Source organism: Galeopterus variegatus, unplaced genomic scaffold (assembly GCF_000696425.1).
Source record: "Galeopterus variegatus unplaced genomic scaffold, G_variegatus-3.0.2 Scaffold379, whole genome shotgun sequence".
NCBI lineage: Eukaryota > Metazoa > Chordata > Mammalia > Dermoptera > Cynocephalidae > Galeopterus > Galeopterus variegatus.
Window position 1 is genome coordinate 40,426 of NW_007726490.1, and position 23,882 is coordinate 64,307.

Genomic DNA, 23,882 nt, shown 5'->3' on the forward strand with positions numbered 1-23,882 from the left:
ATCATTTTATATACTGTTTCATGAACAAGTATATAATTTGTTGCTTTTTTCCTTTATCCTAATTTCAGTTTACCAACCAGGAGCTAGGAACTTTCCTGTTGCCTCTGTTTGCACATACTGGGGCAGGTGCCTGAGTTCCTTTGGCCTCACTTGGTTCCTCCTGATTATACATCTAAGGGATTGCTAGAGGCTTGTGTGCTGCTGTGGACTCCCAGCGTTTGCATTCCTAACACTTTCTCCTTGTCATGAACTCATTAAGTTATTAGCTTCAAAACTCATTAAGTGCTAGAGCTGCCAGCATTGCCAGGTAAATGGCAAGATCTCAATTAAAACAGTGTTGGTGTGAGCAACCCCGGAGTGGAGCTCTGTAACCATGCCTGTCTTTTTTGCTTTTGCAGTGGAGCACATTCCCAAAGGGAACAACTGCCTGGATGCGGCCAAGGCCTGCAACCTCGACGACACCTGCAAGAAGTACAGGTCTGCATACATCACCCCGTGCACCACCAGCATGTCCAATGAAGTCTGCAACCGACGCAAGTGCCACAAGGCCCTCCGGCAGTTCTTCGACAAGGTCCCGGCCAAGCACAGCTACGGAATGCTCTTCTGCTCCTGCCGGGACATCGCCTGCACAGAGCGGAGGCGACAAACCATTGTGCCTGTGTGCTCCTACGAAGAGAGGGAGAAGCCCAACTGTTTGAATTTGCAGGACTCCTGCAAGACGAATTACATCTGCAGGTAAGCACTCCCTGGCTGCCAGGTGATTAATGAGGTGGCAGAGAGAGCCTTGTCGGCTGCTGCAGCTGCCAAGCTCTTGTGTTCTGTGTTCCCACCTGGGTAGAGGAGGGAGGGGAGGGCAGTTCGTTTGAATCGATTGGCAAAAATCTGAGCTCTGTGTCAGACACGCTGCTCTTCAGAAGCTGTTCATGCTTTCATGCTGGAGAAGGCCCCCATCTTTAACTGGAGAATGATCTGAGAGGTGCTGGAATTGGGTAAAACATGACTGCATTTCCTGAGTACCTCTCAGGTAAGAGGGTCACCTGGGGCAAGGTGAGTTGAAGGCACAAGCCCACTCTTCACGTCCTGGGGGGCTCACAGGTTAAGTCATTCAGGAGAGGAGTTACTGGAGATAGGAAGGCTCTTGACCTTACGAGGCAGAAAACTGGAAGAGCCCAGCCAGAGGGTCCCAGCAGTGTCCAGCCCTGGGGAGTAGAACTTGGAGAATGCCTGGTCTGTTCGAGACCATGCAGTCATCTGTGTGGCTGTGAAGAGGGGACACCTTCCTGCTCAGCTATTCTTCCAGATTTCAGCCTCCATCAGAAACCCTGATGAGCCTGGACTGTATCGTTGAAAACATTCACTTTCTTTTATCTTTTTGACCATTTATGAGTTTATTTCAATGTTTGAAGGAGTCCGTGAATACATTTTCTGTGTAAAAAAAGAAAAAGCAGTGTAGAATTAGGTAGAGTGATAAGAGAAAGTACCCCTTCACTCTGTTCCCCTTGCCCCCAAGCCTCAGGCAACCCTGTTAACAACGTGGTATGTGTCCTTCCAGAACTTAGGGTTGAATTCAGTTGCTGATTGAAGCGAGTAGATTTTGATAAGCAGAGACCGAGTCTTTGCAGACTGAGGCTATGCTGATCCCTCATTCAAAAGATCCGGCTGGATCCCAGGCTGGACGTTCAGACATGGCATCAGATTGGACAACACCTGGACTTTGTCCCCAGTGTAGAAGCCAGGAGCCTTCAGTGCCATCTCGGACGAAATCCTATGCACTCAGGATGTGTTAGACCAGAGGACGAGTAGATGATAGGGGGACTGTGGGACTGTTTTCTTAAAGATTGCCCATTTCTAAAGAGTAGTGAGCAAGAAAAAAATGAAGTGTTGAGAGTTCTGTCTGGTTAGCTGAGTTTCTGGTCAATTTTAGTTTTATTCAGGTAGGATGGGATCCCATTCTTTCTTTAAACCAGCTCTAATAGTGGTCAAAGAAAATTAAAAGTCCTCATTATCTGTATAACCCTCTCATGTTGAAGATTTTCTGGGAGCATATTAGTCCATTTCTGTTGCTTATAACAAAATACCTGGAACTGGATGATTTGTAAGAAAACCATATTTATTGCTTACAGTTTCAGAGGCTGGGGAGTCCAAAGTCCAGGGAACACGTCTGGTGAGGGTCTTCTCTGCTAGAGACACAGGGTATCACATTGCGAGAAAGGTGGGAGCAGAGAGAGAGACTCTCACATGTTCTCCTTTTAAAGCCCTCAGAACCATGCCCGCGACCACCATTATTAATCCACTCATTGGGGCATGGTCCTCAGAACCTCATCACCTCTTCAAGGCCCCACCTTTCAATTATTGTTAATAGGATTTCCCATCCTCTTAATAATCTCAGTGGGGATCAAGCAATTTATATCAGGGAGTAATGTTCTCCAACCTTTTTTTTTTTTCTTTTTTTAAGTTGGAAGCAGGTGATCTGCTATATGAGGAAGGACTCAGATGACCAAGCATCATAGGAACAGAGTTTGCGTCTTGGGAGGAATCAGGTGTTCTGGGAACGTAACTCCTCTTCTAAGGACTCTTTCTCACTTCCAGGACCCTGGTCTACTGAGACCCTCTTATCTGTGAACCAGGAGCAGGGATGGCTGCACTGGAAGGTTCCCGAGGAAGAGGCAGGGTCTCAGCAAGCCAGTAACCCAGGGAAACCAGTTAGCCAGCGAGTCAGAGATCCCCTCTTGCTGGCTGTGGACGAATGCGGCTGAGGGGCAGGACAGGGAGAAGCTGTAGGACTCGCTTAGGGTGCAGAGATAGGACGGAGCAGAGATTCTGAAGATCTCGGTATCTGAGCCTCAAATTTCTGGGCCCCTTTAGCCTTTGAGGAGAAGGGAGCCCTCTTCCAGGGTTTCTAGTGTCTTTCTTGACTTAAAGCCAGATAGCTCCTCACCATCTCTACAGTAAGATGTTATCTTATCATGTCTACTGCTGGGTCCGTGCCAGGAGACCTGGGCCTTTGGTCTGTCCTTGAGACGGGAAAGCTCTTCAGGGAAGAGACAGAGCAGGGGACGAGCCCTCCGTTTGTTGAGCAGTGGCTGGGAAGTGGGAGAGATAGTGGTGATGGAGTTTTTTCCTTCTCTTCTCACAGGTATGTTGTACACATGAGGTTCAGAGAAGGTCTGTGACCTCTCCTACAGACTGAAAGCTTACCCTAAGTGGTTATTTTGCATTCCCGGCCTGCCCTTCAAAGAAAAAGAGAATCCTTGAAGGGTTGGTGTGAATTCATTAAATCAGATTGTTTTCCTGCTAAGCTGTAGTGAGAATAGCTGGGGGTTTGGGAACTTAGAGGGATCTGGGGGGAGGTGGCAGGAGGAACCTGCAGATGACGGGATGGTTTGGGTGCTGTCTGGAGGCTCAGACTGACCTGGAAGGAAGGACAGGTTCTGGGAACCGCTTGTACTGAGACACCCCGATAGCAGGCAGTGGATTCAGCTGATGGGGCAGAAATGTGCACTGGGCGGCAAGACAGCTCTTGCCTAATAACTGAATGTGCCTGATCGTACCAAGTTCAGGATGACACCAGACACTCTCCGGGGGCCCTCCCAAGTGAAATTTGTCTCTGTGTGATTGACAGGTTTTATACCCTGCCTTGAGTCTTCCCAGAGAAGGTGCATCAGTGATTTCTCTGGTGTTACCCGTTGTTAAGTTATTTAGCCCATAATTTCTTTTCAGAGCCTGGACTTATTACTCATGATTGGCCCCTCCTTGGTAGATGTGGCAAATGTAATTTGAGCTGCCGGGTTGGCTAGCAGTGTTTTCTTTCATCAGATTTTATTAATCTTGTCTTTAATTTTATGCCTTTTATTTCATCCCTTCTCAATCCATCTTGACGAGGCCCTTACGGTCACTACCTAGAGCAGCAGCTGGTTCTGGATGGAGCTGCGGGTCCTGCGGGTTTCGTGTTACAGGTTACAGCTGCTCTGACCCCTACCCTGTCACTCATGTGATGACTTAGGCCTCATTTGAATAGCCCCAAAGGGAAGAGATGGTGAGAGGAAAAATTGCTTCCTAAAAACCATATTCTTTGAAAGTCCCTACTTTCAAATGCTCCATCTGAACATCAGCAACTATCAAAGAGCTGCTCAAGCTCATTAAAACTTCCCTGCACTTCATGTTTTCCAACTCGGTGCCTGCAGGTTTCCTTCCCCGGGGTCTGAAGGTGCGTCTGCACAAAACCGGTCTCTGTTCTGCCTTGTGCCTTCAAACAGATGAGAAGCAACTTGAGCTTTTTCCTTCTGACTTTGTTTTCCTTTTCCCCTTTCCCTTTCAGGGAAGCTGACAGATTCCTTTCCTCTCGGGGTGGTTGGGGAGAAGCGAGAGCTTGACTGTGGGCCTGCAAGCTTGTCTACAGAAAAGCAAACTCGGAGGTATTATTAGAAGGTTGTGATGAAATTTAAAAGCCTCACATTCTTCCCTGAAGCACAGCTCCTTCCTTGTCACTTTTGTTCTGGTTGCTTCCCTTAGTGCCTGCAAGGATGTCAGACTGGGTTTGGCCAAATGGAAGCATATCCCTTTATTCCTGATGCACGTTGTTGTGTAGACATAATTTAAACTTATGAGGAAAAGTAGAATTGAAAGATAATGCAAATCTTTCCATGAACTTTTCAAAGTGCTCATATACCTTACCTCCTTTCTCCCAAACTCTGACATCCAGAATAAGCTCCGCCCTTGAGCCCTTGTGCAGGGTGCCAGAGATACGTTCCTTTTATTTTTATTTTATAGGTCTCTTATTTTTCTAATTAATCACTCAGGTGCCTTCAGCTATTCTTTATTACTGGGAGGTCTAGCATCTTCCCCTTGAGCGTGCCTCCTGTTTTCATCTGAGAATCGCAGAGATATCCTCCAAAGCCCATTCTGCTTCTGATGCCAAGCAGAGGGAGCGTGAGGCAACTGGGCAGTGCACCTGCCTTGTGTCTTTAGCTGCGGCCTCAGGGTGTCGCTGTTGAGAACAGCCCAGGGCATGCCTGGTGGTTTGGTGGCCTTCCCCTTCTTGGCCATTCTGTACATGCAACAGAGATGCTGCATTTTGGGGCTCCAGAGTAACAACTCTTAGTTTACACTCATATATGCAGCTGTTTCCCAAAGCATGATAATTTGACCTGGGGGGCTGCATCCTAAAGGATCCCTGCCAGAGCCAGAGCCAGCCCCTGAGCCTTGAACACCAGCAGCCCAGGCTCTCCCTTCCGGGCAGTGCATGTGCTCCTGGATGGAACTGAGTGTTGCATTTGCATTCTAGCTTGCCGACAGTACTGGGTCAAGGATATCTCCCTCCTTTTAGAAAGATTCTGTTACTGCTGAAGAACCTCAAAAGAGAATAGATCATGGTCTCTGTGTCTTCTACCTCCAAGGCCGTCTTGGCCCTGCTGGAGATATATTTGTTCCTCCCAGTGTCCAGCTCTGTGTCCCCATAGTCTCCAACAGTGGTGGCTTTGGTCAAGTTACCAAATATATGGTTCTACCTTTCCCCAGGGACTGAGGATCCTATAATTGTATCCCAGAGGCCTAGGGGATTTTTAGCAGAACAAAGAAGTTCCAGAAGAACAGTACATGCAATTTCTGAAATTCTGCCCTAGCCAGCACCACATTTTCCACACTGGGGTGACTCTGTTATACTTAGAAGAAATGTATTGTTGTTAATTTGTCAACTGGGGAAATTGGGGAAATATGTCACCAACCATGCAGCAAATTTCTGTTCCAGTAACTTATTTGGTCTGACAGTGTTAGTGCACCTTTAAAAAGTGAGAAATGTGTTTCATTTGCCTGGATCAGAACCCTTTCACACAGTAAACTGTGGCTCTTAGACATCAAGGACAACCTCTGTGGCTTGGGCTTAAATTCCTGAGGTGGAAACTGGATTCTATATCACTGAATCCGAGCTTGTCTCGACATGCAGCAAGCACAGGAGAAAATGGCTCAGAGGATAATTAATGCCTAAAACTAGATGGGTAGATTAATTTGGTACTTAATTTTATTTTACGCTGATTCATTCACAAACGGAAATCAGCAATTAGACAATGCAAACTTTTGAACCATGGAAAGAAAGGTTCAGGAATATGAGAAAATACAAGTAAAACATTTTCCAGTTCATTTGAGCAGTTTTCATTTCAAATGATTACATGGGTGTCTTTAGCGCCGCATTCAGAGTGCCGAATGGCTCGTTTTTAATGCGCTGCACCTGTGCGAGCAGCCTGCCACCCTGTCTCTGCACCGAAGGCCCCTGGACTCCTACGTGCATGCGGTGGATTCCTCAAGACCCTGAGAGAAGAGCAAGGGTGTCCTCTGACATCTTCTGTGACTCCATCTGGCAGGGAGGAGCATGCTTCCTGCTGGATCTTCTGGGCCTTGGCTCCAGCCTGTGCCTGTGACCTGTGGCTGCCCAGCCCAGCTCAGCAGTGTCAGAGCTGGATCAGCTCTGGCTTGCAGGGTAACCTGAGCCGTGAATCAGAGCTGTTCCATCTCGTTGCCTTGTATCTCTTTCCTTATCTCTCCTTTGGCAGAGGCGGGGGGTGTGAAGCCATTTGTCTGTTCCTGCTGGAGCCTGTCGCTGAAATCTGCCTGTCTACGTTCACTCCCATTCGCCCTCTCTCCAGCCGGCTCCCTCCCTGTTCCTGCCCAAGCTTAGGGTCTATGCCTCATTTTCCCAGCCCCGTCCTTCACCTGCCATGTCCTCCCAAAGTCATTTTTGCTACTCTTATCCTGGAGACAGAATCCGGGACTCCTTTGCTTTATATTTGCATATTGTATTGATTATGGGATCTATGTGGACAGATGGAGTCTTGGCACCAGAGCTCTCTTTCACAGTCTTTGAGTAAGAGAGCGGATAGAGAAGGAATGGGATTGAATTTGCCCAGGAATCCCAAACAGAGAGCCTGCATTTCTTTGGAGGAGGGAGTGTCCTACTGGAGGGTCCCAGGAGCCGTATTCAGATCAGGCCTTGGTGGCCGAGAAGCAGGGAGAAGTGAGGTTGATGGAGGGAAGCTCAGCTTTGGGGGGGGATACAGTGGTGAGGGCGGCAAATAGGGGACTGTGCTGGAGGCAGAGGGAGAAAACTCAGTGTGACATAAAGACAGGACATTGGGGACCCCCAGTGCCATGCTGAAGCGTTGGATTTTATCCTTCGAAGGTCTAGGAGGGCAGCAGAGAGCTCCCAGGTGGGAGCAGCATGAGGGAAGGATTTCGGTGCAGAGAGGCTGGTGGTCAGGAGGCCAGTCAGGAGGTTCTTGCAGGGGATCAGATGAGAGGTAACGAGGGCAGTGACCAGCAAGAACAGGACGGGAATTTGGGAAATTTGATAGATGCTGTGGAGGGTGCTTACTAAGTATCTGCTGAATGAGTAAATGATGAAAATATTTAAAATATGAATGGCTCTTAGAGAAGGGTCTGGGATATAGGGTAGAGTTTAAATCATCCACAGAGAGGTTGTTGTTGAAGATATGTGGTGGGATTTGCTCCCCAGGGAAAGTGGGTGAGAAGAGAAATAGGCTAAAGATAGAACCTTGGGGACACCAGGTTTATGGTGAAGGTGTCTGAAGGGGCCTTAGACAGGTAGGAACTTGAACTGGAGAACTAGAAAAGACCTTGGCAAAGCCGAGGTGGAGCAGAGAGTCTTAAGAAAAGGGTGGTGGCCGTCAGTGAGAGTCATTCAGAGGGTGGGGGAGGAGAACTCAGAGGGACACTGGATTTAATGCACAGGAAGTGTATCCCTCCATCCATTCCTACATCCATTTGTCCCTCTCTCCATGTATCAATTCACCTGTCTATCTGTCCATCTGTACACACATCCATCCATTTGTCCATCTATCAGTCCATTTATGTATTCACTCCTCCATCTATCTATTCCTCCCCTGTTCATCCATCTATCTATTCATTCATGCCTCCATACCTCCATTCATCCCTCTATTGCTCTCTCTGTCTATCCCTTTGCCATCCATCCATCCATTCATCTATCCCTCCCCCATTCATCCATCCATTCCTCTGCCCATCCATTCATCCATCCATCCATCCATCCATCCACCCATCCATCCACCCTTCTATCCATCCATCCATTCATCTATCCCTCTCCCCATTCATCCTCCCCTCCATCCATCTATCCATCCATCCGTCTATCCATCCATTCGTGCCTCCCTCCATTTATCAATTCACCTGTCCATCCAGCTAACTGTACACACATCTGTCCATTTGTCTGTTCATCCATTCATCTATTCATCCATCCATCCATCCATCCATCCACCCACCCATCCATCCATCCATCCATCTGTTCAGCACTCACTGTGCAAGGAAAAAGGACTTGGCATCTCACCTACAGGGCAGAGAGGAAAGCAGGCACACACATGGTCACTGCAGCATGCTGTGGTAGTCTCTGGTTAGAAAGGCACAAAGTGCTATGGGAGAACAGAGGTGAGAACATCCAACTCAGCCTGGCTGTCAGCAAGGCTTTCTGGAGGAGCTGCCATGTGAGCCAGGCTGGAGAGATGGGTGGCACGGAAGGGCACAGCCATGATAGTCGTGGAACAGGCCCAGAGCTGTGGGTTTGAGGAAGACTTGGGAGGTGAACAGCAGCCCATTTGCTGGGTGTTGATGATGAGCAGCACTGGGCTACTTGCCTCATAGACAGGACCTCTAACCAGCCCAGCCACCCTGCAGGGGACAACCAGGGGAGTGACTAGCCCAGGGCTCGCTCAGCGCCCACGTGGAAGAGCGGGAATCAACCCATGAACCGGGTAACTGTGAAACTTGGTTTCTGTCACTATTTCCAAATGACTGTCTTTCATGACAAGAATGCAATGTTCTTACATTGTTCATCTTACTACCTTTAGTCCCAGACAGCCAGGATGATAATCCTGGCCAGCCTCTGAATCCAGTCGCTCTTTATGGCTCGGTAACAAAGACAGCATCAGTTTTAAAGACAGTTTTCACAGAGTTAGAACATAATGTCCATCAGAGCCTCTTAGCATCATTTAAAAAAATTTTTAAAAAGTTCCTCAGGTAATACATGCTTATTAAGTTCTTACTTTATCTAATTTCCTTTTGAGCACTCGTTGCTTATTATAGAGTGCTTTCTCTGTGACAGCTTACTGATTTTGAAAGAGTCATTTCTACAAATAGGAAAAAAATCCTCCCAGACCACACCAGTTTTATTATTGTGGTGATTAACTCAATTATTTACTGCAGGCACATGTATTGAGCACAGTCTGCTTGGCAACGAGGGTCCTGGGTGTGCAAGTCATGTGCCCATCTCCCAGGTGCTCGCACCCACTTGGTTTGGAATCCTTAACTCCTTCCTGAACTGTCATTTGCGTCAGAGTCCTCGCCCCTCACCTACCCAAGGGCGGTAGATATCAGGGCCATGTATCTCACAGGATAGATGAATTCTTTGCTGTCTCAGAGTGACAAGCAGCTCTAAATAAACCATGGTTATATCACCAGATTGGGGTCATCCAGGTGTTCTGCCTTCCTACCTTCTCCCTGCCTTGAGGCCATTTCATTAATCATTAGGAAACCTTTCAATTTGTGGATTGCATCTTAAGCACAGTGCTGGTGAAAGATGTGCTGGGTGCAAGACCTCAGGATCATTCCTGGAAGTGCTGAAGAAGGGGGTGAGTGCGGGACTGGAAGGGGGTCACTGGGTTCCTGGACTCCACACCATCTTGTCTAAGGTGGCAGGCAGCTGGGAGAGAGCTCGATTGCTGAGATCTCCTTTCTCCCATTCTTTTGCACCCCATTCCTTGACCAATGGGTGAAACACCTTTAAAAAAAAGAGCATGTGAAATGGAAGCTCCTTTCCCCTTGGAATTGGGGGGGGAAAGCATGCGATCTGTCTGGTTGGGTTTAGGTCTGCCCTGAAGCTGGTTTACTATGCTTGTGAACTTCATGGTTCTTAATACTTACGTGAAAGGCTGGGGGGCAGAGCAGGTCCCCTTTGAAGGGGAACACAGCTGCATGGAGCAGCAGAAGGGAACAATCAAGGTCTCTCTCAGCTGCCTGTAGTCTTGGACAAGGTAGACAGAAGTCCAGGGATGCTGAGACCCCCTTCTGGTCCCCCACTTACCACCCTCTCTAGCACTTTTGGGAATGATCCTTCCTGTCCTGGCCCCCACAGCAGACGGGACTTCCTGTTTTGGTCATGCACGGTTTGTAGTTGATATAAGTGCCCATAGCCTGTGACCCATAGCAGTCTCATTTTTGTGCAGGGACATCTGCCCCCTTGGTAACCAGGTGGCTGTCCTGTATTCAAGGAGGGGAGTGTGTCCTGTGTTTAATTCGCATCCGTTGACTTGAGGAGGAACCCAGGGAGGTCAGGGCTGGGCTGGGAAGGGTGAGTGCCAGGGCATCTTCTCCTGTGCTTGGGCTCTTCTCACCCTGGGGCCCTCGCCCTGGACACCTGCCTAGACCCTGCTCAGTGCAGCTGGGAGTGGAGAATCACCTCTTGCCCTCTCTCCTCACCTCCCAGGCTGATCCCCCCAACAGTCCTGCTCCCTCCCAAGGAGACCCCAAGACTCCCCTACTGCCTCCCCCAGCGTTATCCCAAAGTTAGGTATCCTGCAGTCACACTGGTATTTACATTTCTATGGGGCATTTCCAACTCAGTGAATGGGAAATTGTTCTGTAATTTCCAAAGGCAATTAATTACGCAGAAAATTTTGCATCCAAGAAAAACAAGAATTTAAAAGAACCATCAACGTGAAAAGTACCACACCATGCTGGAGTCTTGGGATTGTTTTATCCTTCCCCAGACCTGGGCATGCATCATGGATCTGCTAGTTCTATGATGTGGGCAGCTCGAGGCCTCAGTTTCCCATCTCTAAATGACTTCCTCTTCACAGGGCTGCTGTGAGGGTCCAAGGAGGTCTCCATACAAATGCATTGGCATGCCTGCCCCTAATACAGAAAACTCTCAACAAATATGTCCTTCACTTTGCCCCAGATGTTTATCAAAGAGGACAAAGAAATCTCCAGATTTTAAATGTAACATTTTCCCCCTAGTAGCAGACAGAGATCTTTAAAGTAGGATTTGTGGGGGGAGGCAAGGAGGCAGATATTTATTGCTTTACACATAGATGCCCCCACGGCATTGAGCAGCTTGTGCAAATGCCAGCACTGTTCTGTGAGGCCGTGTTGCTCAGTTGTGTATATCACCCGGTTTTCAGTCTTTTTGTACCAATAGGGAAAACTGGGGGGGGGTGGAGGCGGGGGTAGGCAAAATCCAGAGGTGCTAGAAGCATGTGTCATCTCAATAATATTTCTGTCCAGAATGTACGATTATTGGCATACAAAGATGCACAGTAAGATGTGAGCAGAGCTGGCCATGAGACTGCGGGCGTGGAGTGGTGTGATTCACTATTGTTTAGCGTGAATAGGCAGTGGGGGCACCTCGGCAGCCTGTCGGGCACATGCTCCTTCAGTGACCTGGAGTAACCGGGCATAGGGGGCTCTTAGAGGTGCTTGTGTCTGAGTCAGTGACGTGAGGGACCCAGCAAAGGGCAGTCTCTGACTCAGTAAGACTGAATCTGAACCTCCCTCCCTTTGGATCGAGGTTGTGAATCATGCAGTCATCCCATTAGGAATCAAGCCACAACTGGGGGCAGAGTGGCTTGTCATACAGGACTCAGGAGCTCAGAATCTGCAGAGCCAGGGACAGCGATGCAGGAATGTGTGGATTACAGTGATGGTGGGGAGGATGATGACAAGGAGAGCATTTATTTGACATTTACTGTGTGCCAGGCCCTGTGCGGAGCTCTTTACAACAGCCCGGAAGTGGGGGCTGTCATTATCCTCCCTGTTGCATGGAGGAGGAGGTGAGATCTTGAGCAACTTCCACGTCACCCAAGGGTGTAACTGGAACGTGAACCGCGAGGGTGCTCTCGAACATGGTGCTGCCCACTTCTGCACCAGTGGTGCGTATCTTGTAACCCACCCACATAATTTCCAGAGACACTCAGGGTGAGTGGAATTGGATGCTGGAGGTGATTTAATTCTTACTTTTTATTTATTTATTTTAAAACAAAAATTTTTAAGTAGGGGACCTTTAGATCTTGTCCAGATAGGGCTTAGTTGCCCCTCACCAAACACATTTCATTTCTCACTAAAACAGCAGTTTTCAAATATTTTGCTTTCTGAACTCGTTTACACTCTTAAAAATTACTGAGAATCCCAAAGGGGTTTTGTTTATGTGCGTTAAATCTGTATATACTTAACCATATTGGGTCAAAGCTGAAGAAATGTTTATGTATTTATTACTGCATCTAAAAATACCATTAAGTAGCCCACTATGTGTTACTGTAAGTAACAGAACATGGTTTTTATTAAAAATCACTACGCAGGTGTTTTCCAAAACAAAAAAGTTGGGGGAGAAGCGTGGCATTGTTCTACACTTTTACAGATCTGGCGTCTGGCTAGGAGATGGCTGGGTTCTTTTGTTTGCTCCTGTGTCCAGTCTGTTGCCGTATTCCATGTCATGTGGCCTCTGGAGAAACTCCAGGGTGCTCTCATGAAAAAATGAGAGTGAGTGAGGTAAAGAAAGTCTTAGTAGGACTAGGAACATTTTTTAGACCTCACTGACCCCCTACAAAGTTCTCTTGGACTGCCGGGATCCCTGAGCCTCAGTTTGAGAACCGCTGCACAAACTGGACTAGAATAATCTGGAACTGGAAGACTTGTGTGTGCACCAGCATTCCCGAGCTCAACCTGGAGCAAGGCAGTCTGGGTGTGTGCCTGCCTGTGCCCAGCCTTTCAGCTGCAGCCGGTCAGGATGCCCAGGCTATAGGATGTCTGTCAGGGATGCGTGCTGGAGCCTTTCCAGGTGGAAGTGGGCTGGGTAATTAGAGACCCGCTGAGCTCCCACCATCAGCCTACAGTAGTCACTATGGCTGCATGGCAGGCCGGAGCACCCAGCCCAGCCTGGTTTTAGTTCTGAGTGACGTCCTCCTGACAGAGAGCACCTTCATGAATGGCCCTTCTCTTTTCTGACATGTTGTATTCTGCTGGGTCAGGCAGCACTTTGGGCTGCTGTGGAAAAGCCCTTTGAGTCCGTAAAGACTCGGTGGAGCTTTTTTCTTAGGAAGGTTTTGGGGAGAGTGCCACAGGGAAAGCGCTGGCCCTTGCAGTGCTGGCTGGTGGGGCGCCCTGATGCAAGCCTTGTCAGGTGCAGCCCCTCTTGGCTCTTCCTGCTCAGCAACCATTTGTCATAGCACAAAAGGATTGCAGACACTGGGCCTGGTCTAACCCTTAGAATTGGAAATGCCAGGAAGCTGGAAGTTGCAGATTCCTGTGAGCACCCAGCGGTTGGAATTCCTGCTGGAGAGTTAGCTGGTTCCATCAAATAGCTTGCGACTTCTTAGAATGGGGGTCCGGGGAGAGGGAATCCCATCTCTCCAAGAATATTTACTCCAGTAGAGGATCTTGACACTGTTCTAGCAAACCTTTCTGTGGAAATAAGACACACACACACACACACACAAAAAAACAAAAAAAAACAAAAAAAAAACCAGGGAAATGCCTCTTCCATTTTCAAAAATTCAAGCTGAAACTTGCTCAGCTATAAATAATGTGTATGGTTTGAGAACATTTGCTCTTTCCTGTTGTGCTGAGTGGTGCTTTGTTGTTGCTGGCGGTGGTCGGTTCATTGATGGGTTCTGTAGGAGGGGAGCACTGGGTGCTTTGCAGGGCCCTAAGGGTCAGTAGCTGCCTGTCAGCACAGAGTGATCATACAGGGATACTTACTGGTGCAGGTCAGCACAGCTTAGGGAGGAGGGGTGGGCTCAGGGACTTCCCAGAGGTGTGATCTCTCTGAGGCTCAAGGGTGGTGGTTCTGAAGTTTTAGCCTGTGTAGGGATCTATTTCTGACCCTGAGGTCTGGGGTGGGGACTGAGAATTTGCATTTCTAGAGCATTCCTAGTGCTGCTGCAGGCCGGCAGTCCACCCTGGGAGAACCACTGCCTTAGGGAATGCTGACCAGGGGACCTAGGCTGATGGCCTTACCCTGCTCTCAAAGGGTCTGGGAAGCTGAGGATGAGAAGGAGTAGGCACCAGATTGATGTTGCTGAGCAGTGACACAGGAGAGGCTAGCACATGTTGCGGCTGTCAGCCTAGGGTGGGGATGGGGGGACAGGAAGGGCACCGCAGCCCGGGAAGTCAGAGCCGTGAGCAGGGACAACACTTGCAAAATTTTTGTGCTGCACTAGGGTTGGGCTTTATTGGAAAGGCTTTGGGGACCACTGTGAAGGGCCCTATTGCCTGGTGACAGCTCCTCAGACACAAAAGACACTAAGACGTGACAACTGTGCCTCTATTTAGTGACTGCCAGGGTTGCACATTGCACCTCATTGTGCGTGAGGAAGTGGGCTGTCCATCGTCCATGGGCTGACCTTGGCCTGCAATTGGAATCCATTAACTGAGTTATGCCTGAAAATGCAAAGCAAAACAGTGTTTTAAGGCAATTATATGAAAAGAAATCCTCCTTCCAAAATGACCTTTAGAGCAATCTTTGACCTGGATTATTCAAATAAGGAAAGCTGACATATTTTACTCTGTTCTTGTCACTTTTTTCATGTGGAAGCATCTTTGGTTGTGAGGAGGGAACGTGGGATGGGCAGGGTCTAGAATTAGTACCTACAGAGGAGCTATAAAGCAGATTACGCAGACAAACACGCATGTATGACCGAGATTCAAAAGCACTATAATCCCAAGAGCCAAGGTCACCATGAACCCTGGCCTGTATAAGCACATGATGCTGTGTTTCACCCCTCAGTTCACTGATGGGAGAGGGGAGGTGGTGGATGCAGTTGGTGGGAGGTTGGATACTGTGTCCCAAAGGGACTGTATCTGTTTCATCTTTGTTCAAATATCACCATGGCCACCACCTTACACACAGCATCTTGCATGGTCAGTGCTCAGTAACCACGGTAATTGCAAGGTTGGTTGCCTTTCCTGCACCCTGGGCAGTTTGCGTCAGGCACTGTGCTGAGTGCTGGGCTACAAAGCTGAAGATGAGCCATCTCTGTCCTGGGTGCCTGGATGCCAAGGCACCCACCTTTACAAGTTCATCTTGGAAGCCTTGGGCTGAGGGCTCTCTCTGGGCCACTCCCCAGCATTCCTAGGCTGAGAAAAAGCAAGAAGGGGTGTGTTCTGGGTATGCAAGAAGTGCCACCAAACGTTACCTGTCCATCAGATTCTGTCATCAACCTGCGAAGGAGAGCGCCCTCTGGAGGGAGCCAGACTAAGTACTCCTTGTCCATGTGGGCGGCACAGGGTGCTGGCCTCAGATGCGGTAGGGACCCAGCTGAAGTCTCTTTCCCAGGCCAGGTCTGCCCTCCCTGGCTGAGGATCCTGGAAAGTCCACCTGACTCCTCCGCACCTGTCCTCATGGGAAGGAACAACGACACTAATGGCAACACTCATATACAGCACTTTGTTGAGCACTGAACTCTGTGCCAGGTATGGGCATTAATCCCCACCTCTGCCCCATGGAAGAGGTGCTGTTAGTGTCTGCATTTTGTAAGTGGGGAGACTGAGATGCAGAGAGATGCACCATCAGCAGGCAGTGGGAAATGCTCTGATGTCAGGGCTCATGCCCACCAGTCTGGGGAAGGAACCATGGAAATCGATGTGTGTCTGCTGTTCCGGGGGAGGTCCTCAAGGAGGTGGTCCCAGCCTGGTCAGCCCCTGCCAGGTCCCTCCAGTCTCCAGACTCAGGAGTGGCCCCTATAGTGAGGGCTGCTGGTTTTTCTCTTTGGACCTAGGGGGTTTGCTTCCCAGTGTGTGGGGCCCCTCACTCCTCGACTTCTGTGGTACCCTCTAGGGGTGACTGTGTACACAGCCTGGGGAGAGGGTGCCCAGAGAGGCAAGGCCTCCACCCGGATGACTCTGCACACAGCTGTGTCACAGCATTGCATCTGAGTCCTGCTGAAGAGTAACAACAGATATTTTTTTTTAATGTTTTTAAACTGCAAGCACTATTAAACAAAAAGAATGCCCACTAATTCTGTCATTACACTTTATTGGGCCTAGTAAAGATCACTTATATCTACCTCAATCAGATTTGGGCTTCTGGAGCACACAATTCACATCAAAATAGCTGCAAAAGTCCAAGAACTAAAACGAAGAGATGGAACATTAATTCTTTCAGTGCTATGAGGCTGAGTACAAGCTTGAAAATCTTCAGGCTTCTTTCCCAAACCTGGCTCTAACTCTTACCTCCTCCATGACTTTGGGCTGGTTGAGGACCTTTCTGGGCCCCAGTGTCTTCAACTGTAAAATTAAGCTGACCTGGCTAGTATAGTTATTGTGTTAGATGACATGGGCCTGTAAAGCATCGGGTACAATGACAGGTCTAATTCATTGTAGTTGTAAGTACAGGTTCTGGAGCAATTAGACTTGGGCTGCTACTTCTCCTCCTCTGTGCCTGTTATGTCGCTGAACCTGTGACACCAAGATGTGTAGATGTGTGTTGACTGCAGCCATAGTGCATGGCACTTGGATTCACTCATTCGTTAGCTCATTCATTCAGTGGTTATTTACTGAACATCTCCTTTGTGCCAGGCATAATTCCAGGTGCTCACCTTCTCATGGTGTAGGCCAGACTATTAACAAAGTGAAGACATAAAATAAAAAGTGCTGGAGAGGAGGTGTGGACAGCAAGACTGAAGTTGGTGCCTGCTTGAGGCTCAGAGCCAGTGAGGGGAGTTGGTGGGAGGGCCAGAGAAGACCCCTGAGATGACTGTGAGTGGCTCAAAATAAGCCTTGGGATCGCCCAGCAGGGAAGAGAGGTTGAGGGACCAGTTCATTAAAAAATGGCTTATGTGGACCATGGTAATCAACTCCTTAGCCCTGAAGAAAAAAAGAGAAAAATGCCGTTTTAAATGCAGCTGTGAGAACTTTAGGTAAAATGTAGAAAATAGGGCTGGGAAGTGGGGTACTATTGATAAGATATTAAACATGAAAATGGGTTGCTAAAAAGAGATATGGATTTTCCAAAAACTGGGGAAGTACCATCTGATAGCAATGGAGTGATTTATTCTTTTGACGTATGACGCTACAATTCCCTGTCTCCTGAGCAGTAGTGATATTCTCCATGTCCTATCTAGGAAGGAAGATATTAGGGGACTAGTTGTTTGCGAAGCTCAAAGTCTCTGTTGACCTTAAAACAACTTGCCTGGAAGAAAAATGACCTAGTGTATATTTACTATTGAATACAATTTTTCTTAGAAAGTCTGCAAGCCTGCTAAAGATTAATAGGAGATCTTATTTTCATATGCTTCTCTTTAAAGTTTGTCTGTGCAAGTGTGGGTTGTTAGCCGTTTAGATATCCGTTTGCCTTACCCGTTCCCCACTGCTCCCAGGGCACTGAGAAACTAGGCTCCTTTAATGTGCAGAAGGTAAATTAATATTCCGCGGAGCAGAGCTTGGGGCTCAGGTGCCACAGAGGTATTTAGTGCTTGTCTTTTGGGTGTGGGGGTAAGGGGAGGGGTTTTACAAATTATTAAAAGTGAAGAGAGCCTTTGCAATTTTAATTTTGCATCTTTTGGGAACCCTCAAAGAAGCAAGGTCTGACTGAAGGAGGCCAAGAAGCGTTTGTGATAATTTCTAGAATTTACCTGTGTTTCCCTACGTTAATTAGAGTTCAGTTTCTCTGACTGTAAATATCAACACTTCCTTCTGAGAGTACAGACATCTCCTTAGGTGAACACAGATCTGAGGCTTCAATTGCCCGACCAGTGGAGGGCGTGTGTACAGATCACATGTAGTAACCAGCAAAATCAGCTCAACCCATTTCTGGGGTATAAGTCTATTGGTTTATGAAAGGTTTTGCTCTACTTGAAGATATTGAGGACTCATGGAAGAAATCTCTTCTTGGTCTTAATAGTAGGAATAAGCCTTATATTAATCATAAGTTAACTGAGCACATGCAGGCCTTAAACACTTGGGCTAGTGACCTCAGGATAAAACATTTCATATGCCAAGTTATTAGCAGGTGAATTCTAGGGGAAATCACCAGTGTGGTCATCTGTGGCCTAGGACTTCATAGTCTCAAGCTCAGTGTGGACCCCTGGGCGGGTCTAGACTGGAACAGAAGACACCAGCACTGATGAGGTACTGTCCTTCCCCAGGAATCAGGAGCAGTGGTAAACAGGTGCTAGGTGTCAGGTATACCTACCTCCCCCAGTTACAGTTTGAGGGACTTCCTGTCATTTAACCTGAGTTGATGAAGCTTCAAAGAAGTTAAGATACTTGCCACAAATGCCATGGTTAGGAAGTGGTTGAATCGAAATTTGAGTCCTAATTCATCTTTAAATTCTATATTTAAAACCCCTACTTTCTACTGCTTTTTAGTAGTGTTTTAATTTTCTATTGCTGCTGTAACAAATGATGGTAACTTGGTGGCTTTAAACAACATGAATTTATTCTCTTACAGGTCTATAGGTCAGAAACCGACACGCGTCTCTCTGGGCTGATATCAAGGTGTCAGCAGGGCTGCATTCAGTCTGGACGGCCCAGGGGAGAGTCCATTTCCTCACCTTTTCCCTGCTTTCATTTCTTGGCCCGTGGCCCCTTCCTCCATTTTCAAAACCAGCAAAGGCCAGTTGAGGCTGTCTGATATCCATCACCCTGACTTTGTCACCTGCCTCCCTCTTCCACTTTTAAGGACCCTTGTGATTATACTGGGCCCACCTGGAGAATCCGAGATAATCTCCCTACCTCAAGATCCATAAACAACCGTATCTGCAAAGTCCCTTTTGCCATGTAAGGCAGCATATTTTCAGGTTCCAGGGATTTGAGTGTAGACTCCTTTGGGGCTCAAAGATGCCCCATAGGTAGGTATTCTGCCTACCACACATAGTTTTTCTCCTGAGCATCTATCTTGTTTTTAATTTTCAGGATATCGTGAATTGTGGAACTGGTTATTTTGCCCCTCTTCCCAGGGGTTTCTAGAAAGCTCAGAACCAAATGTGTAGCTTTCATCTAGTCAGGGGTATGTGCGCATTTTGCACTAACTACACCACTAGTTATATCTTTTCTATGATCCCTGATTTCCTCATTAATTTTTACATTTATTCTTTTGCATCACAGCTACATCTGAATGTGTCTCAAAATTCCTTCTGAAGCAGGGGTGAGCATAAATAATTAAATGAAGCCATGGTGGGTGACCTTTGCAGTCCAGGGTTCCTGAGCAGTTGACATGGAGCTTCTTAGAGTTTCAAAATGAATACCAGGCAGCTTCTGTAATTCACTCCTGAATATAAAGGTGCCTGCCAAATTCCACATGAAGTAAATTGACACCATGTTGCTCTTAGGTTTTAAGATGTGGTTCTACTGGTGAAAGATTGGTTGAACATCTAGATTTCTATTTCTCCTTGTGGCCTAAAGTCACAAAACGGATTTTCAAAGTTTCCCTGCAGAAATATAAGACTTATTGGATAAGATTTACTCTTAAGGAATTTTAACATACTTGTCTCTGGCAGTTATCCCAGCAGACAACTATTGGATATCTGAGAGCTTTATGATTGTTTCATCATCAGAAAACTTCCAATTTCTTTTATCCTTCAATTTCTTCCCTTAAAAACAAGTACAACCATGGGCCGGCCCGGTGGCGCACTGCTACGGTGCGCCGCTTGGGAGCGCAGCGGCGCTCCTGCCAAGGGTTCAGATCCCACATACAGACCGGTGGCTCACTGGCTGAGCGAGGTGCGGGCGCAACACCGAGGGTTGCGATCCCATTGCCGGTCACGAAAAAAGACAAAAAGGACAAAAAAAAAAAAACAAGTACAACCAGAGCTAGATTTTCTACACTAATGGACAAAGTGTAGCATGGGTAACACAAAACAACTTGACTTGGCCGTGCAGCATAGGGTTGTTTGTGATTTTTCCAGGTTCCCATTGCCACTTATAGTTTGCTTGTACCACAACCATCAGTTTGTGCCTTGGAGACATTGGTTGAGGGCAGAGGAGAGGGGTGTCCCGGCCAAAGGACAGCTCTGGGGTATCTAATCAGAGGCAGCGAAAAGCCCCTTCTAGGTTGAAATAGATTCCCTTGCCAACTACCATGACTTGCTTTTCATGTTTGCTGGGTAGACAGTAGCTGTCCAGCCCTGTCAGCTGCTCTGTGGATGTTGATTGACGGCTGTCAGTGTTCTTGCAAGGTGGCTTCAGGAGGGATGCCAGAACTGATTAGATGCTGACCCAGATTTTCCATAGGGGCTGCTACATTTTGATGGGTTCAGAAAGGCTAAGGAAGCACGGCCTGACTGGCCTGCAGCCTGCTTTTGCTGAATGTTCTACCTGGAGAGATACCCAAGGCAGGATGTGTGGACTGAAACAATGCGGGACTCCACCTGCATTGCTGGAACTCCTTCCTCAGTAGGCAAGGCTTTGTCAGAGCCCCTGTGGGGCAGGCTCAGAGTGCAGTGACAGCAGCCTCCTGTGACCCATATACTAGGCAAACTGCAAGGAAAGCCCTTGTAACCAGGACCCGCCGAGGAGCCTGACAAAGGAGCTGGAGGAGCAACAGTGATCAGAGCCGTCCCAGGGTTTTGTTAAGTGGTATGGGGCCTCCCAGATATCAGGTGAGGCTGAGCAGGGATTTGGGGGGAACAGGTATTGATCTCTTCTTAGCCACAGGGGTCTTCCGGTTTCAGAAAATGCATTAGGGAAGTTTCAGAGGTTTTTTGGACCTTGTAGTGCTCTTTCCCAACGACACGTGGTCATGGTCTGGTTAAGTCACCCTAAGCACATCCATTGGCTGGGCTTTAATAATCCCACCATGAGTGGAAACCCACGTTGAGGGGCTGATGAACACAAGATGTGCAGAGTTTTGCACCTAGAGCTTGTGGGTCTGCCCCAGGGCCTTTGCTCCAGAGCGTCCATGCTGACTTGCCGACTTGCTTCCACACTCACTCCCAGGCAGGGGAGGACCCAGGCTCAGCCCCCAGCTCCACAGCCCACTCCCCAGCAAATGCTAGGCCTTTGTTCCAGGAAGCTGGAGCAGATGACACAAGTGAGGAATAGCAATGCAGAATAACACCCCTGCAAAATGTATTTAATACAGGCTCTAATTCCTGAAGGATGCTTCCCAGATGTGCACTCCAGTCAGCTGCTGGAGAATAAGGGCTAAGGTAATTTTCTAAAAACAGAAAGAGGAAAAATCTGTTTTGTGTCACTAGACCAGACAATTACCATCCCAGTGCTCTCGCTTTGTCATCCTTGGTCTAATATTAGCAGCATGTTTTTCAAATTTTTTTTATTCTGCATAAGATATTAGCAGTATTAAAAAACTTACTGACAGTCACTTAAAAAATATATCTTTTTTGTCTAAGCCCCTGGGAAAAAGTAGCTTTTCTTAAAATGAATTTGTTCTATGAGATCATGTGACTGAGAGGTTTTAAGTAATGCCACAGGATTCCTGGCTTCTCAAATTTGTTTTGGTCAAAGTTGATGCCTTCAGTTACACAGATATAATCTGTTCTTAGAATGTAATCTAAGGGCCAGCAGAAGATAGATTAAGATGTATGTTTCCCTATGTTGAGCTTGCTGTGTGTGTCTTGCGGCAAGGCTTAACATTAGCATGGGCCAGGAATTGGGGAGAAAAGATGAAGGGATGTAAGTAAAATTTCACTGGGCAACTGGTGTATTCTGGGTTCTGGATGAGGAGCATTATATGATTGTCATTAAGCCATTTAAAGTGACCATACATAGCACTGGCCCCATTTTCCAGGTGAAGAAACTGAGGCTTGGAGAAATTAAATAACTTGCTAATGTGCAAGAGTGGAAAAGGTAGAACTGGGATTAGGAGCAGGTGTGTGCCCCTTCCACGCCTATCTACGGACCTTCTGCTCTGTCATGCTTGGTCTCCTCTAACTGACCCGTTGAGAAACCTTTCAGAAACCAAGTGAAGTGACCTAAAAATCGAGACTTTGAAGCCCTAATGTTCACATTGGGTTCAGAGGGAAACTTCAGTGACTTCTTAACACAAGTAGTTCAAGAAAGGGATCCTTCTACTGGGTGGTCAAATCCTATAGTCCTGTACAGTCACTGGGGGGCCCCAGAAGACCCCTTCATGAAGGAGAACGGCCTGGCTCATTGAAAGACTCACCCTCACCTGTGCAGGGTCCCATCTGTGTCCCCCGGCCCCTCCTGTGCTCCTGCATTACCTTCAGAGTGCCCACTGCATGTCTGGAGTCAGGGGAGCATCAGGAAGAGCTCTCTGAAGAATGATCTAGTCCATGGTGACAGGGGAAGGCAAGTATACATTTGATGACTTCAATAAAATCCCAGGGAAGTTAAAGTCAAACAGCCTCTACATTTCTCCCCTCCAGTGCTGTTACAGGCAGTTGGCAATTCCTCTTCCAGGGACTGCCGTTGCAGCCACCTGCCATGTGACTCTGAGCAGGCACTCAGCTTCTCTGGCCCTTGGCTGTCTTGTCTGTGAGATGTGGGGATCTGCTAGAAAAACCTTGTTCCTTAGACTCAAAGGAAACCAAATGCTTTGACACTAAAATCACGGGTAATGGCAGAATGGAATATGGGTAAGAATAATAATGTTTTGAAAATAAGGGCTGTTTTTTCGTTTGTGTTCTAGGGAACCTGGAGTGTCCCATAGACTATTTCCCAGGAACTAGGAAGTTGAACATACTCTGGAACTCTGGTTAATCAGTATCAGAGCCTGGATCCCATTCAAGATCTCACAATCTTTTGTCCAGGGCTCAGTTCCACCAGCCACACGGCTTGGGTCCAAGTATGGGATTTGTCCTGGAAAAACATTTAAAAGATTATGATAATCCAGGATGAGTTAAATTGGGCATTAGTGGTATGTTTTTACCTGCTCTCCATTACACTATTTTCCTAAAACTGTTGCAGAGTAAGTAAACGATTTCCCCCCCGACTGTCAAAAGACCATCTGCTGTTTGAGAAGACTCTCCTAGATTTTATCATTATAATCATTTTTCTATTTCCAGTTAGCAGCATGCTTCCTTTAAGATGTTGTTTTCTGTATAAACCCCCCTTTTTTTCGCAGATTTCCTCAGGCCATTTTGGCATTTCCCTGCCTTTTTCTCTAAAGGGTGGGAGATTTTCTCTCACTGAGGGCGATACATTTCCACATTTGTGCCTATTCATTTCCTTTTCATTTTCTCAGAGAAAAACAATAAGGGCTCATCACTGCTGTAGTCATGGAGATTTCATGTCTCCAGAAGAAATCCAATTGTGCAGTTTCTTTGTTAATCCCATACCGGACATTTAGGCTTCCTTGTTTGGATCACAGCAGCCGAGGCAGGGAAGCCATTGAAACCAATTACAGTGTGATTCATAACCAGAGTGGGCAGGGAGTGTGTGTGCAGAAGGGGTGTCCTGGGGTGCTAGAGCTGTGCATACAGTAGGTGCTCGGGCAGTCGTTGGTGCCTGGACAGATGAAGGATCCAGAGCTCTTCCCCACGGTACCATGAACTCAACGCAGCCATGACCATCCTTACTCTCTGCCTTGCAAACCTGTCCTCCTGTCTTTCCCACCACTGCTCCACTGTCTGCTGAGTTGTCCGTGTCCTGATTCTGCCCCTCTTCCTGCAGGCTTGACTTGCATTCTAGCCATACCCACCATTCAGCACATGCTCCTTCCTTCTTCCCCTCAGTCCCCCAGTTCTTTGCTCTGGTTTGTGGCCAGTCTCCTAGGGAGCCGTCCCTCCCAACTTTGGCCAGCTTCCTGCTCTCTCCATTGCTGCTAGAACAGAGAGGGTACATGGTAGCTCTTAAGCAAATCTTTGCTGAACAACCGAGAGAACAGAGAATCTTCCTAATATGCGAATGTGATTATGTTACTTCTCTGTTTAAAATCCCTCAGTGGCTCCCAC

The 23,882-nt window shown here is 47.6% G+C and overlaps 1 protein-coding gene across 1 annotated transcript in view; it reads left to right on the plus strand.

Annotated features, from left to right (window-relative positions):
* The first annotated feature begins 373 nt into the window (after nt 1-373).
* The window catches only part of LOC103586803 (GDNF family receptor alpha-1), a 59,129-nt gene continuing 35,620 nt past the window's right edge, over nt 374-23,882 (plus strand). The window contains exon 1 of the mRNA XM_008568135.1: nt 374-735. Coding sequence (XP_008566357.1) covers nt 374-735 — 362 coding nt within the window. The remainder of the gene's footprint in view (nt 736-23,882) is intronic.